The sequence below is a fragment of the Eschrichtius robustus genome, chromosome 3 (assembly GCF_028021215.1).
Source record: "Eschrichtius robustus isolate mEscRob2 chromosome 3, mEscRob2.pri, whole genome shotgun sequence".
Taxonomy (NCBI): Eukaryota; Metazoa; Chordata; class Mammalia; order Artiodactyla; family Eschrichtiidae; genus Eschrichtius; species Eschrichtius robustus.
In genome coordinates, this window is record NC_090826.1 from 139,782,118 (window position 1) to 139,798,516 (window position 16,399).

General features: G+C 55.8%; 1 protein-coding gene across 2 annotated transcripts in view; it reads left to right on the top strand.

The window, feature by feature from the left end:
- The first annotated feature begins 1,021 nt into the window (after window positions 1–1,021).
- The window catches only part of KIAA1614 (KIAA1614 ortholog), a 37,301-nt gene continuing 21,923 nt past the window's right edge, over window positions 1,022–16,399 (top strand). The window contains exons 1-5 of one of the 2 annotated variants that reach the window (XM_068541356.1): window positions 1,022–1,744; window positions 1,860–2,125; window positions 3,451–4,397; window positions 5,075–5,138; window positions 15,213–15,356. In XM_068541356.1, the coding sequence (XP_068397457.1) occupies window positions 3,485–4,397; window positions 5,075–5,138; window positions 15,213–15,356 (1,121 nt within the window). In that variant the 5' untranslated portion in view covers window positions 1,022–1,744; window positions 1,860–2,125; window positions 3,451–3,484. The remainder of the gene's footprint in view (window positions 1,745–1,859; window positions 2,126–3,450; window positions 4,398–5,074; window positions 5,139–15,212; window positions 15,357–16,399) is intronic. The other variant, XM_068541355.1, reaches the window with a different exon arrangement.

The following is a 16,399-nucleotide window of genomic DNA, read 5'->3' on the forward strand; positions in this document are numbered from 1 at the left end:
CAAGCACAGAATGGTAAGTGCCCTGTTGGAGGAACCGCTTGCTCTGGGAATATGGAGGGGGGGAGGGGTTAACTGCAAGAGCACTACCCACGACTCTGGAGACCACCCGTCCCAGAGCTGTGTGACCTTGGGCCTGTTCTGTAACACAGGGGCTTTGCCCTAGATAATCTCCCAGGTTCCTAAATTAGCCCAAGGTTAGTCCACCCACAGCTCCCCAAACAGCTGCTCTCAGACCTGGATGATTTTGCCCTGCCCAGATGCCCCCTTCCCCCTCTTCTGCAGGGTAATTCCTACTCACTCAAGGGCAGGCCTCCTTACCATCCTTCCCTGCCACCTTTCCTGGCTCTGCGCAGCAGTTAGCCCACTGCGTGGTCCTTACTGTTGCTAGGTCTGTCATCTAGATGGTGACTGTAGTGCCTCAGTGCAAATAGAGAGCAACCGCGCTTGAGAGTGAAGCTTGTTGGCAGAAGGAAACGATCAGCACTTTTCCCTTGTAGAGATTTCCGGAACCTCCCGGGTCCTAATTCTCTTACTGTTTCCCGTTTGTTGTGGAAAAATAGGTTTGGAAATAGTTGGGGATCTGTCCCCTCCCTCTGGGCGGAAAGAGGAAGCAAGCCCCCGTTGGTTGGGGCCACAGCTGCTGGTTAAGTCCTTTGCAGCTACTTCATCCCAGGTCTGGAAAAAGGTGACAAGGTGTCTTCAGGAGTGCCCAGAACCCCCGAGAATCGGTCCCCATTCAAGGCGACTGCCAATGCAGGCACCTGGCTCTCCCCTTAGCAGGACAGGATGAGGGAACTCGCGTCCACTACGGGTCCCCTCGCGCTGCTGGAAAGCGGAAACAAATGACCTTGACCTCCAAGGAGACGGCCCCTCGGAGAGGGCGACTCCTCCGGAAAAGTTGTCTAAACAAAGGGCATTCCTCAGCTTCCACCCAGACAGCCCACAGCCGAGCCTCCTCCCCACGCCCCGGGTGTAGGGTTACACTCTTTCCCGCGAAGCTCTGGGGGAAAGTGGTGTTTCCGCAGCTTTGGCTCGCGTGGAGCCGCGTCCCACGGCCGCGCTCTCCCAGAAGCCTCGGCTGCGGGCGCTCGCCGGGCGGACTGGGCGAGCCGGGCCGCGAGAGGTTAGGTCCGGCGGCCCGGAAGGCAGCCCCCGCCCCGTCCGAGTCCCCAAACTCGCGGGCGTGCTCGCCGCTTAGACGTCTGGAGGGCATCGCTCGCCGCCGCCGGGAGGGGCAGCTCCGCAGGGCGCGGGCGGCCGGGACCGGGGCCGCGGCGAGCGCGGAGGGCGGCGGGGCGGGGTGGGGGCGAGGGCCGCTCCTCTAGCCCCTTCCGCCGCCCCTCCTTTCTGCTCTCCCGCTCTCTCTTCCCGTCCCGGCCGGGAAGGCGCCGGGCTTGGCCTCTCTCCCCTTCGTGGCCGAACCATGAGCTAGCAGCCCATGCCGCTTCCTCCCCGCCCGACCCCGCGTCCCCTCCCCGGACCCGGAGGGAGGCCGCGGCCCGCGGGTCGGCTGCTCCGGCCCGACCCCACTCGGAGCCCCGGGGCGGCCCGCAGAGCCGGGAGCCGAGCCGGGAGCGCCCCGAGGGCCGAGGCCTGCGGGCCGCACTCTCGGAGCCCCGGCCGAGCCCGCGCGCCCCCGGTCCCCGAAGCGGGCCCAGGAGGGAGAGGGGGGAGAGGAGGCCCTGGCTTCTCCGGAGATGGAAGGGATGGAGGCGGCGGCCCGACCTGCTGGCGGCAGCCTTCAGTGAGTACGGAGGAGGCGAGGCGACGGGCGGGCCGGGGGTGGCGGGACCGCCAGCGGGGAGCGGGAAGGGAGGGTCGCAGGGGAGGCCCGTCCGTCACGTCCGTCTTCATTTCAGCGTCTGCGGCTTAGAGAAGTACAGCACCTGGGCCGTAGACTTCGGCGGTGCCGAGCCGCACAAGTCGATACCCACTGTTCCCCAGGGGAAGGTCGCATCCTTCCAGGTCTCCGGAGATGGATGATCTCTGGAATGCTGTTCGAGTTTACCCGAAAGAAAGTTCTTGTAATGTGACTGAAATTGCTCCCATTACCTTCACATCCCCTGCTTTCTGGATTGAACCTTAGAAGAGAGGAACGGGTGGCTGGGCTGCCAAGACAAAGCTGGTAACTTCTAGATTAACTGGTGTAGTAAATGATCTCTTTCTCCCAAAGATAGGCCTTAAACTTCACAGGCTTAAAACTGAGGTAACATACACACTGTGTGTGTATTTTGCTTGGTGAAATATGTGTATTCCTGAAACGTAAAAATTGAATTGTAGTAAGTGACTATAGAGGGACTTGGCATTTAAGAGAATTCGTGGTGAATCATTGGTCAATATATGAGGTGAATAACTCCTTGTTTGTAATTTGTGTCAATATGGACGCATGTATTCATGTAAATACATGCAGTTTACTTCAAGTGGGACATATCTAGATGTATGATGGAGAAGGAGCATGTTCTCAGAGAGCAGGATAAATATTAAGACATTGTGGCATGTATGTGTGCACAGAACAACTTGGTGAGTAAAATCTCGCGCTCACTTTTGTTCCCTCTGAAGACATTGACATCAACCGTGCCACCAAGGGGCTGTGTAATTTGGGCAAGTCACTTAACCTGTCTAGACCAATATTCTCATAGGAGTAGGGGGGTCGGTACACGGTCACTGAGTGCTTTGGAAGAGCCCTGGCCTTGGGAGGAGAAGCTTTGCATTCCCAACTGGGCCTCCCTTAGTTCCCATGTCACCTAATCTCTCTGTGCCTCAGTTTCTCTGTCTGTAAAAATGAGGATAATAATCCTGTCCTGGCAGAACTGCGTGAGGATTATTTGCGAGAGCGTGTTTGAAAGTGCTTGCAGGCCTGCCTGGCACAGAGCAGATGCTGATAGGCACTGGTGCCTGATCCTGGCCGCCCTGTGGGCACAGCCCCATGCTGCGCTCCTGTGGTTTGAGCACAGGGGGCCCCTTCCGCCAGAGGGTCAGATCCTGGGTGGTATCTTCCTGAAGTCCATCCTCTGCATTGGCTCCCCTTGGAAAGGGAAGAGCTTGTTGGCCCTTAGCAGATGTTGCCACCCTCCTCTGAGGCCTGACACCTATCAGGAAAGTAAGAGGCCAGGGACTGGGAAATCTGGCCCCCATTTTCACTCTGGCCCACATTGGGCAGAAGATTGGTTGTTGTTTGACTCTCCACTGTGCCCCAGGTGTAAAATGGGGGTAGAAAAACGAGAACACTACTTAGACTTGGAAGAAAAAGCTCAGTAATAACTTATGTGTACCATCCAATGATTTGTACTCTTCGAGGTGCTTTCACATTGTCTAGGGGGCATCCCCTGCTCTGACCCCAAGTTATTTTTCTCTGGACAGGGCTCTATCCAGGGCACTTTGGGGACCCAGGAGGTTGTTGGAGCTAGCCAGGTGCTGGGTCTAAGGAGCTCTGTCTGTTTTCTCCTCCAGAGGACCCAAAATAGGGAGCAGAACAGCCAGCTCCATGGAGGTGACCTCAGCTGTGGAGGGAAGTGGCCCTGAGCCACAGCCGGAGAATGGACACCTCCCAAGACACTGGCCCTGTCCTCGAGAAGACAGAACACCCAGCCTGATGGCCCCCCAGCCTCCTGGGGCACAGGGGATACAGCTCCAAGGCCCCTCCGTGCTGGAGTCCAAGGTGAGGGCCTTGAAGGAGAAGATGACAGCAGGCAAACAGGGGGCAAGCCCCTGCCTCACTTCTCACGAGCGGCCATCCCTCAAGAAACCCAAATGCCGACGAGTCAAGGTGGGTGGAACCAGGGCTTCATCAGAGGGGTCTTCCCTACCTGATGCCGTGGTGGTCCATCATGCTCAGAACCCAAACGACGGGCTGCTGGACAGCAGCGTCACTGAGGAGGAGTCCGCCAGGAACGGGGCCCCCGGGCCTCCCAGGTTGCCTGCCTCTGGGCTCCAGAGCTGGAACAGGAGGAGCCCGTGGCCTCCAGAAGCGGTACGGACACTGCCTGACCACGACAGGGCTCTGCCGCCAGGGCCCAGCTCTTTGCAAGAGAGCCCCATGCACAGAGTCACTCCAAGCCAGCCTGAAGGCTCTGGTCCTTGTAACAAAGCCACCCACAGGACCAGCCTGAGGAAAGGAAGGTCATACCCCCTGCAGGATGGTCTCGTCACACAGGAAGACCTGGACAGCTTGTCTCTGACGTCTGAGGAGGACTTCGTCCCCAGGCCAGCCCTGCTGGGGGAGCTCTGGAGAGCTGGAGACCTGGGGGCCCTGGGCACCGGGGGCAGCACCTTGTCCCTGTCTGACCGCGTGGAGAGGAACCGCCTTCTGCTGCAGGAGATGCTAAGTGTTGGGGGGCAAGGCCCCTCGAAGGTGGGAAGCCCAGCCTGGACTTCATCCCGGGACAGAGCTGTGCCAGGTAAGGCCCACTCTGTGGGTGTGGTGGTGGAGGCACAGGAGGGAGTCCAGGAGAAGGAAAGGGGGAAGGGGGTTACTGCGGAAGGGTGGGGCGGGAAAGGGGGAGAGCACGGCCGGCTGTCGCCAAATTCATCAGGATATCCGCTTAGTCTTGGCTTTGACAGAGATTCTTTACCACCTCACAGCCAGCCCCATCTGCTAAAGTCCCCCCAGATCCCCCAGACCGATGGGAGGCCATCCTCTATCCTTGGGGTGGAGGCTACCACAGTTTCTTCCCTGCGGCTTGTAGCGCTCTCTAGAGTAGCTTTTTGCACCTCCCTCAGATGACGCATCCTCCCCCCACAGTGGACCTCCCTGTCCTCTTGGTAGGAGCCCTTCTCCACAAACAGGGTTAGCGTCCTGTCAGTCTGAGCTCAGCGCTCAGCCCTCAGAGGCAGCTTTTTCCCTTCCTCCTTCCCTCACCCAGCACCTGGGGGGACCCCGGTGCGCCCCTCAGCTCATGCATGACAGTGCCCACCAGCAGTCACCATGACAGGCTATGCCTCCGCCTCGGGGGTCCGAGTAATCTGGGGAGCAAATGGCTTCTGGAGGAAACTTTCTCCTCCCTGCTCCTCAAGTGGCAGCTGAGAGCCCAGTTTCCGGCTCTGCCCTGACCTCTGCTTCTGTTCTGGGTCCTAGAGCGCCCGGCAGGGGACGTGGACTGGGACTCGGGCATCTCCCTGCAGGACGCCGACCAGAGCAGGTAAGAGCCCAGAGCGCACGTTTCCTGTCTCTCCCTCCCTCTGGCAGTTGTCCCTGTACCTTCATTTACGAAGCATCAGGAGAGCAGGAGACCTCGAGAGAGCGAGAGGGCAGGCAAACCCTGCAGCACAGATGGCCATGGCTCCTCCCGGAGACCTCTCAGAAGGCACCAGTCACCCCCGTGGCCCAGGCTGTGCCCCTGCTACTTGCGCAAAACCATGGGGCACGGAGCACAGTGAAGAGAACTTTGCAAACGACCTGCTCTGCGACTTGGGACTCATTTCCCTGCCCCAGCCTCTGTCTCTTTATCTTTAAAGTGGGCCAGATAATACTTGTGTGATGTATTGATACTTCTCAGGACTGTTGTGAGGCTGAACACAAGATAATGGATGCGAAAATCCTTAGGGAAAATATCCGAATGCAAGGCTTTTACTCCACCAGTTCCTTTCCCAATCAAGGGGTGTGTTGGGTTGTGTAAAGGCCTTCACCGCCCCCAGCCTCCCTGACTTTGCTCTAGCCCCTCCACCAGTGTCTCTGGGAAGCTGGGCCTGGGATGGGGCAGTGTCCCGACCAGGCAGGTGAGAAGACTACCCTCCGGGCGGGGTGAGGAGCCATCTGTGGGCCTGAGCTGGTGGCCGCCCAGGCCTCGGCCTCCTCGGCAGTCTTTGCTGCGCACCTGGCACGTGAAGCTGAGGGAGGTCCCGGAGCTGGGAGCGGCCCCATTTCCTCAGCCGTGCAGTGACGTCACCCTCCTGAGGGTCTTGTGGTTTCTGCTGAGGGCAGAGGTCAGCAGTGTCACTTCTCCATTATCAGGCCCCTCCCTGCCTGATAAATTCCACTTATTGACCTCCCTCCCCTTCAGAACACGTGGACAGGGCCCCCCAGTCCTGCTTTCCCAAAGCGAGGGCTGCCCAGGTTCAGGGGGTTCAGCCTCTGCCTGGCCACTGGCCTTCTCAGTGGCGTCGGCTGAGGGCCTGGTGGAGGGGGGGCTCTCTGGCTCCTTCCGCCCTCGTTATTTATAATTTGGAGTCGTGGCTGACCCCCTTCCGCCAGGGGTCTCTGCCCGCCTCCACGACCGCCGTGTTCAGCCTCTCCTCATATCCCCTCCTAGCCCGGCCGCGATATGGAGGGGTGTGACTGTGGTCCTCAGCGCACCCTGGCCCCCGCCCTGTCCCCTCGTCCTTCCCTGGGGAGCCGTAAAGGAGGCAGCCTGGGCCCACAGACCTTGTGCCCAGAGGAGGTGGGGCCTCTTCTTCTGCAGTTGCTCCTCCCCCGCCACTCCCACCCTTTCTTACCTGGGGAAGGGAAGGAAGTCTCAGCTGCAAGATGGCCACGGGGGATTTGTCCAGAGGTCACTATTGAAAGGAGAAGCCAAAGCTCCTGACTCGCATGTTGGATAATAAATAATAAAAACACGCATCTTAAAGGAAAAGAACCTCAACCATGGGGTTGGGAGGGACTTTCCCCAGTCCTGCGAGGAGATGGCGTTTGTGTAGAATCCTCAGGGTAGGGATTTCTGGACTATTGTTTCACCTTCCAGACCATCTGCAGCAGGTTAGGGTTTGGATAAGGTATGTGGGTGTCGGCGTAGGATGCGTAGGTGTGTGCATATGTGTATTGTATGATGATCTCACATGTCTATGTATGAAGGGAGAGAATGTGTGTGTGGAATGAGGTTGGTGCCCAGCATATATCCGGGCATAGAGCTGGCATGGGAAAAACTGTCTTCTGGCTTGTTTGGAAGGTCATTCATTCACAGTGCCCCATGGACCTTTATTGGTGATCTATACTCAGGCCCCTGCTGAGTAGATACCCAGGCTGAAGGGCCAGAGAGCATTCCTCTAGAGCCAAATGAGGAGCCCTGTCCCAGGAGGGCTCTACACATGGCTGACCTTTCTCCCATCTCCCCTAGTTCAAGGATGGCAGAAAGGTCAGCCCTGTGTAGAACCCTCCTGGGACAGGGCTCCTCATTTGGCTCTATTCCTGAGTCTCCTGGTCAGATACTAAAGTGGTCCCTAAGACACTGCAGGCTCCATCTCTCCCCTAAGCAGGATGGATTTATTGACGCTCCTTCTGTATAGCTGAACTTCCCGAGAGACCTTTGAAATAAGGCACACTTCCCTCAGCTCTTTACCCCTGGCCACACGGGACCAGGGTCCTGGGGCTTTGTGTACTGAGGGGCTGAGGACACTGGGCAGTGTAGACTCTGAGACTGTGGTCACCATCATGATGGCCGTCCTGAAGGGGCCAGGACATCAGTCAGGACGTGCTCGGGCAGTGAGCCCCTCAGATCTTCTCAGTGTTTGAGGCATAAAAGGTCCGGTTTCACACTCAGTCAAATTTAGCATCAGTGTAGTTCAGTGTTGCAACCAAATAACCCCCGTGACCAAGTTAACCCAACACGTATTTAATTACGTCCTCAATTGTTACTGCTCTGCATGGTGATAAGACAAGAAGCCCTGAAATGATGGTGAGAGCAGAGACCAAGACAGTAGTCACTGTCTGACTGGGGGGCTGGCCCAGCTCATTGCAGTGGTCACAGGGAGAGTCGACAGTGGAGGCGAGACCCCCACGATGCCGAGGGAACACCAGAAATGCCCCAGGACCAAATGGTTGTCCCCTCTACTGAGGGGCAAGAGGAGACAACGTCCCAGAGGACCGGAACAACCTGGTGGTCCTTCCCTCCAGAGGACCGTGCTGACACTCAATTCCCAGACCTTGTGCTGTACCACATCCTCACTTTATCCTGATAACGAACCCTATCGATTGTTCCTGTTTCACTGACAGAGACCCCTCTGGGGGGAGACTAAGTGACTTGCCCAGTCATACAGCTGTTAAGTATTGGCGTCAGGGTTCGCAGTCAAAGCTGCTCGGTGCCAAGGGCTGTGCTCTAACCATGAAGCAGTACTGGCACAAGCTGTCCCCCCAGGCCACGCCTTGGGTTAGGGATCCGGGGATCCTCGGCTTCCCCCAGCCTGGTATTCTCAAGTATAGACAAAGAAGGGTAGATGGCAGGCTCCACGGGATAAGCTTGTTTCTCTCCTAAGTCACTGTTGACATGATTCAGGAAATGGGCTTTTGACTGGGGGTGGGGAGAGGATGAGGTGAGACGTAAGCACTTCAAAGGTGGCCAGCGAGGTCAGTGCTGTCAGTGACCTTGCTCATGGCCGTGTCTGGGCACTGGACTCATTAGAGATGGGGGGTGGGGGGGAAGTGAAGGATCCTCTGCTCAGGGCCGGCTCTGCCCTCATCCGTTCTTAGCAGCCCATGGTGTCCCGTCCCTGCTCTCTGTAAAATGGCCAGGATCCACTTGGCCTCTCCCCTGTCTTGAGGCTCTGAGAGGGCATATCAGGATTACAGATTGCCCCGCTTGTGCAAAAAGTACGTGAAACCAGAGGAGCCGCAGCAGTCAGTGCAATGCTCACCCCAGGCCCCGCACCGAAAGGGAGTCAGCTTTTTACAAAAAGGCACTCAGCCTTGGGCTGCTGCACGCACCCTGAGGCCCAGGGCCTTCCTTGGCAGTCTCATTGGAGAGGCAGTGCTATGTGACCCAGGCCCATTCTGCTTCAAATCAGGGCCTTCCATGTGTGTGATCTTGGGGGGCCCAGATCCTGAAGTGTGTCTGCAGGGGCTTTAACTACTGCTCCGCTGTGGGATAAATAGAGAGGGTCTCTGGGGTTGTTTCATTTGTGCTGTAATGATGAAGGAAGCTCAGAGGATTTCCTAGGTTGTTGACTTCCCCCCATCCCCGTGGTGGAATCGTGCCCATTTCTATCAACAGGTACAGAAACTGAGGCTCATAACGGGGAACCCAGTCTCTGTGTACACACCTCGCCACAAGAAAAGAAGGAACAGGGTGCCAGCCGGCAGCAACTCAGACTTCGGTGGGTCCCAATTTTCAGGCCCCTGTTGAGATGGCTAGTGGTCAAAACTCCCTGCTCCAAAGCTGTTTGTAGACTCCAGTTTAAAGAAGGGGCAGACAGGGAACCCTCAAGAATTTCAGAGGCCTGGCCTGTGGCTCAAGTGGTCAGGCCCACAGCTGTGAGAAAATCTTGGGCTTTTAAATCTTAATTTATTACCTAGCATTTTGGAAGACTCTCCTGTGGCCCTACTACTGTGTGTAATTTCAGAAGGAATTCCCATTTTGCCCTCACTGCCCACTCTGCTTACACCAACTTTGGCCATAGCTGTTGCTGGTGGATCTCCTTCTGGAGCTCCTTAGGGCCAAAGACCATGCTGTTCTTATCTCTGGGACCCGGCACCTGCCAAGTATCAGCACGGAACAGGCACTCAGAAAATGTTCGGCAGAAGCATGCATTCATGGGTGTAAGTGAGGGCTCACCAAGGGCTGGACGCCCCTGTGGGCTTGATAGGATCTGGATGGAACCAGGAGAGGACATTCCAGATGGGTAAGGCTTGCAGAAATGCATGGGAGAGGTGTGAGGTGGGTCGCGTGGAAGATGCTATCAGGACACAGGGTGGGAATGTGGGCTGCGGCCACTTATGGAGAGCCTTGGAATTTAGGTTTTAGGTAAGGCAGTAGGAAATGGAGGGACATTCGCTGTCTCCCTCTTGCCACATCCACTCCCTCCCTGGTAGGATGACCCCGTCTTCTGGCAGTGCTGGGACGTTGCTGTGTGCTGTGGCCTGGTACACGGGTAGCCTGGTGAGGGGGTCTGGAGATCATTCTGGCTCCCTGGTTGGGTTCTGGATCTTCTGGTCCTAGTCTCAGGGGGTCATGAGGAGCCCTGGGGGTGAGCTTGGGAGAAGAAACTCTCCTGCATCTCCCCAGGATTTGCAGGGCTGCAGATGTAACTGAGGACTCCCCCTGGCAAGGGTGTAACGAAGACTAGCCAAGCCCCTGTCCATCCTGCATACCCCCCGCCACTCCCCATCCTGCCCACCAACTCAGATAGACAGATGCAAAGGAAAACTAGAGGGAACCCCTCGCCACTCGCAAACCTGCCAAGACTAAAACTAAAAAGAAAAAATTTTCGTTTAACCACTCACCAGTGTTTTCAACTACGTACCGTGCTCCTGAAGTATCTAGGGTTCTAAGTCCTGGTGGAGAAGGAAGGATGCTAACACTTCAAGCCCTACCTCACAGCTAGTGCTGCCTGCAATCGTCATGCATGTCATTGTCACACTCATGTACACCCTACACAGGAAAATCTCATTATGGTACCAATCTTTGTGAATAAAGAGGCTCAAGAAAGTTAATTTGCTCAAGACCATTCATCTTTGAGGAGTTGGGCTGAAATTCAAGAAGAGGAAGCCCTCCTCCGTGGCCTCCAGAGTGGGGCAGGCCACTGTCCCCCTAGATGGGGGTGTCTTGGTCACCTGCCTCCACACATGCAGTGCTAGCAGAGCGAAAGCCAGCAAGGATTTTTTTGTCCTCCTTCTTCAGGAAGGCAAGGACAGAGCCTTTTTGCTCTCTCTGTAAGGAGTCGACGTCCTAGGGAAGCTCTGCACACTTCCACCCAGATCTTTTCAAAGGTGTTCAATGAGACGTATCCCACAGCAGCCATTCTTTTTTTAAAAAAATTATTTTATTGAAGTATAGTTGATATACAATGTTGTGTTAATTTCTGGTATACAGCAAAGTGATTCAGTTATACATATATATATTCTTTTCCATTATGGTTTATCACAGGATATTGAGTATAGTTCCCTGTGCTATATAGTCGGATCTTGTTGTTTATCCATTCTGTATATAATAGCAATAGTTTGCATCTGCTAATCCAAAACTCCCAATCCTTCCCTCCCCCACCCCCCTTCCCCCTTGGCAACCACAAGTCTGTTCTCTATGTCTGTAAGTCTGTTTCTGTTTCATAGATAAGTTCATTTGTGTCATATTTTAGATTCCACATATAAGTGATATCATATGGTATTTGTCTTTCTGACTTACTTCACTTAGTATGATAATCTCTAGTTGCATCCATGTTGCTGCAAATGGCATTATTTCATTCTTTTTTTATGGCTGAGTAGTATTCCATTGTATATATGTACCACATCTTCTTTATCCATTCATCTGTCGATGGACATTTAGCTTGTTTCCATGTCTTGGCTGTTGTGAATAGCACTGCTGTGAACATAGGGGTGCATGTATCTTTTCGAATTAGAGTTTTGTCCAGGTATATGCCATTCTTAAATAGCTCTCCCTTCTCTGTTGAGAGAAGCGCCTATTTATTGTCTGGGCAGCAGTGTCCCTCCGCTACCAAGCAGCCTCCTTCCATTCCCCATTCTATGGAAATTGCCTTTTCTGTGGAGCCCTGTCAAGGGCTCCGAAGGTCTAGAACAAAACCCACCAAGCCCTCTCTAGCTTCAAGATAGCCTGTCTCTTCTAAACACGCCTTCCTGGCAGATGAACAGGGGATCTCTTCGGCAGGTGATTTTAGTTCATGTTCAGGGATTCCATCCTTTGCTCAGTAAGGGGGTGAGAGTCACTTAACAAAATAATGGTGCAAATAGTAAAAGCAATAATAATAAATGCTAATATCGATGGAATCTCACCAAGTGCCTGGCTCTGTGCTCAGCTCTTATAAGGTGATCAGTCTCACTTAACAACTGAGCCCCTATTTAGGAGAGGAGGAAGCTGAGCCTTGACCCCTGAGTGACCTGCCAGGGTGACACAGCTGGTAAGTGGCAGCCCAGAATTAGAACCTGGGCAGGCTGCCCCAGAGCCACGCTTCTAACCACCACTCTAGGCTCTGTCCTGTCCGTGTCCCGCAGCCCTGGGAAGAAGGTGTCTGTGGTAATGAGCCCAGACAGGCCCCTGCCTTCATGGAGCACGTGTTCCAGAATCGGTTCCGGGCCCACCTTTCCTATTCCCCTCACTCGGGGAACCGCACACAGTGTGACAGCAGGAGCGCTCTATCCTTGGTCATCAAAAAGCTTTCTAATATACAAAAATGGCACAAATGCCGGGCAGAAAGGCTTACATGTGTTCTGTACACTATATTTTCCCTCTACTTGCTGCATCCTGGAATCTGGGAAATGTCAGATCTCTTTACATTCCAAATTGTTTCCCTAATTCATATTCCTGGGATGAAAGAGTTAAAGCTGGACTTGCTGGAGCTTATTATTTTAATCTAGGATTATGGTGGCTGCAGAAGGAGGCCACTCTGTCCCCCTGACCTCTCTGACAGGGAGACAATGGTGGTTGTCCTGACTGGAGAGCCTGACCTGGCTGTGCCTGGGTGGGAGGGGAGCTGCAGTCAGAGCTAAGCCTGTCTCTCTGCTAGGAAGCGGGCTTAGGTAGAGAGACCAGAGCGGGAGGGGGCTGCATGCTTCCCTTTGTCCTGGGAAGCAGCTTAGGATGCTGGTGGTTGGAGGGGCAGATGGGAGGGCCAGAATACTCACGTGGAAGTCCCGTTGTCCCCAGCCAGTAGCTCTTTTAGGTGTTGCTGCTTCTTGAGGGCCAAACATCTGTGAACCCCCAGCAGAGGACGTCAGGGTCCCCCACCCCACCTTGTGGTATGGCAGGCTACCTGGCCAAAGACCCTGGCTTACAGGGTAGCAATGTGAGTTCTGTCCCCTGTGTAACTCCCGCTGTATACAGATGGGGAAACAGGCCTGGGGGAAGCACTCAGCCACTTTCTCCCTGTGCCTCACCCGCTGAGCTCATGAGCCCTCGATGTGCGAGCTTTCATGGCCGTGACAAAAGCTCTCTGTGCTCAGATGGAGTTGTCTTTGCCAAGCCACACAGGGACCACCCCAGTCCTTCCAGGAGATCTCTAAAGGAACTGTGACAGCTGGGACGGTGGGTTATAGTCTGTGATGGGAAGGGGTTGGCTCCAGGGCTGTGGTCAGATTAGAGTGGAGAGTCTCCCTTCTCCTCAGAGGAGTCAGAACCTGTCTGTCGGGCAGGGCTGTTGCCCCTTGGGTGGACCAAGACAATGCCGTGATGGGGGGTGGGCAGTTAGACTGGGACAGGCTCACAGCACTGCACCTGTCTGCCCCCTGCCGCTTGGGAGAAAGACCCCCTTCCTGCCATGGGGCTGTCAGGGCCTGCCCTCTCCAGGGTGCACCGTGACCAAGAGTTGCCTGCCCTGCTGACCCTGGCTGCTCCCCTCCCTGCTCAGTTTGTTACTGCATGGATGCCTCCAGGCGCCTAAAAAACCCTGCTTTTCTAATCAGTGGAGAAACCAGCTTTGTCTGCCAGGAACCAAAGCAGGGCAGCTGATGAAAAAAAAAAAAAAAATTAACAGCTCCAAGTAGAGGGAGCAGAAAGGAAACAGCAAAGCTGGAAAATGGTCTGAAAACCTGGGGGGAAGGGCGATCTTGGCAGCATCTGGCCAGCTGCCTGGAGCCCTCCTGCCTGCCCACGAGGTCTTGTGACAAATGCCCTCTGACAGCCGGGGAACCACAGCTGTCACCGGAAGGCTCCGAGCGTGCGGGCTGGCAGCCAGAGGCCTGCGGCTGCAGATGCGTCTCTCCCCGGGCTGGTAACCTCATTATCTCCGCTGGCGGAGCCGGAGCCTCGGGGAGCACAGCTGCTCTCGGCAGTGCGTTGGAGGCCCTGCCTGCCCGGGAAGCTGTGCAAAGGGAGGCCTCTCCTCACAGGGCAGCAGGCCTGGAGACTCACTTTCATTCTCTGCCGTAAGCCCTCCTGGTTCCCGAACTGTGCCTGGGCCCTGCCAGGGTTCATAGGCACAGATGGTGCCTTTGTTCTGGCAGTTCTTATTTTTTATCTTGGCCCCAATTGCAGGATTAGGTGCAAATAATGAGAAAAAAAAAAGAAAAAAGAAGGAAAAAAAATCATAGACTGCCCAGAGCTTGTCTAAGGTTGTCCCAAGGAGGCCTCAGGGTTGTGCCATTTCCCACTCACATCTCTGTCATCTGTCACCTAGGAAACTACTTGGTACCTTCCCCCTGTCAAGACAAGGCCCCTTTCTCCAGGTGACAGACAGGGTGGGTAAGGCACGGGATTTGGCGGGCTGCAGTCTGAGATGCAGGCCGGGCTGAGCCTCTACCTGCCCAGGTCCTCTTTCTGCGGACCCTCCCTAGTGAGGACAGACCAACGTATGTGCAGTGAGGACAGGAGCAGCCACGGGGCTGCGGAAGTCACTCCGCCTCGGCCTGCTCTGGGACTGGGGACGGGGAGGGGACGGAGGATGTGGAGGCACTGGGGCTGGCTGACGCCTGCTCTGCTTCACTTGATGTCTGACCTTGAGCGACACCGCACCAAGTGCTCCTCTGTGCTCCGGAGCCCTCATCATCTGTCAAGTGGAGAGCGCACCTGTCCCCAGCCAGCCTGGCTGGGGAGGGGGGCTCCGGTCAGGGGGAGGCCGGCGCTGGCTGCATGTCATTGTCTGGGAGGTGGCTTTGAAAAAGAGCTGCTATCATTTTCTGCAGCTCTGGACTGGCTGGGGAGGAGGCAGCACACGTGGGAGGCGGAGAGGACTGCTAGAGGACCTTTATTATTATGAACCCGAGCCACTGCTGACCTGATGTGGGTCCAGCTTAACGTCTCTCAGCCCGGGACTGATGCCTGCCGGGTCGGGATTGGGACTGAGGCCTTATGAAAATGTCATTCCCTCAGAGGAGCAGCACAGTGACGGGCAGAGTGCTGATTCCTTGTGTCTGCGGTGGGAGCTCAGGATGGTGCGGTGGGAGCTCCAGTGGGTACGTGTGGGTGCAGAGAGAGACAGAAGGAGAGAGGGAGGGGACACGTGTGAAGACCATCTGGCTGGCTGGGCACAAGCCCAGCCCGACAACCCCAGGCCCTTTTCTCCCCCTCCTCCCAGATAACTCCCGCTGTCTGCCCAGGGAAGGAACAATAGAATAATCTGGAGACTCCTGTACCCTTTTCTAGATCCTCCTGGGCTCTCTGCCTCCGGTCTCTCAGCAGATGTCCAAGGTGGGCCAGCTCCCTGGTCCCATCCAGAGTCGCTCAGGGCCAGGCCCCAGGCCCCAGGCTAGGTGCCCTCCGTGTGGGAGCTGGACAAGGAAGGCTGCACACGCAGGGCTGTTTCTGGCATAGCCACACTCGACACTGTTAAAGCCCTCCTAATCCGTGTTATTTTCTTCTAATCCCTCCCCCGCCCGCTCTGGCCCATGTGCCACCCTGCAGGACCTTTAGTCCCAAGCCGGAGCCCGTGCTGAGCCCCAGGCATGAGGAAGCCAAGCATCTGCTTCAGCGAGCCCGCATGAAGGCCAGGACCCGGCCCGTCCGTGCCAGCCACGATATTGTGCCCACCCTTGCCCAGGGCAGCCGGTGAGTGGGGCCCGGCTCAGACTGGCCTGGGAGGGCTGTGGCAGAAGAAGAGATGGGATCCAGCCACTGCAGGCCGCTGCTCACTCCTCCCTCCTGTCTGTGTGTGAGTTTTTCCTGTGTCAGGCATTGCTTTCATTCTTTTAGTCAGTCAGCACACCTTCATTGAGGGCCTGCTCGTGTTATGTTATGGAACATAATCCGAGCTCCCTGGAGGACAGAGGTCACAGTCTCCAGGGAAAAAGACGGGCAAACGGATCAATACGGTTCTGTGGGCGGTGGTGTAGGAGAGGAAAGATGCGTGTGCAGGGCAGGAAACCTACTGTAACTCCGCTGGAAAGGACAGGGGAGGCTCTGGAGGAGGTGGCTTGTAAGTTGGGGCTTGAAGGAGACGTAGATATTCAGTGGGCAGATGAGGGAGGCGGGGGTGAGCATCCCGGGGCAAGAACTGAGCAGAAGCACATGCTCAGGAGTATGGCCAGGCTGGAGCCTGAGGACATGCTGGGGGGTGCATGGCGTGAAGGCCGGAAAGCTCAGCGGAGGCCAATCACGGAGGCCTCCAGGCCTGCTGAGCAATTTGGATGCCTCCCGTAATAGCTAGGAGCCACCAGAGGATTTGAGGCAGGTGGGTAGCACCATCACATTTGCATTTCAGGAAAGCTGTTCTGACTGCAGGGACGGGTTGGATCTGGGGGGCTGAGGGGCAGTGAGGTGGCTGCACCGTGGTCCTGGTGAGCAGTGATGGGGGCAGGGGGGCAGGGGGGCAGGGTGTGGAGACGAGGGATTGCCAGGAGACAGAGCAAGCAGGCTTAATGAGGCAGCAGAGAAGCGGTTAAGACTCTGGGACCAGACCACTGAATTCTGGCTCTGCCACTTACTAGCTGTGTGCTCTTAGGGAAGTCTGTGTGCCTCAGTTTCCTCATCTGCAAAATGGGAATCATACAAGTGCCTATCTTAACAGGGTTGTTGTGAGGGTTATATGAGTTAATATATGTAAAGTGTTTAGAACAGCACCCAGCATATAGTGAGTACGATACGAGTGTTAC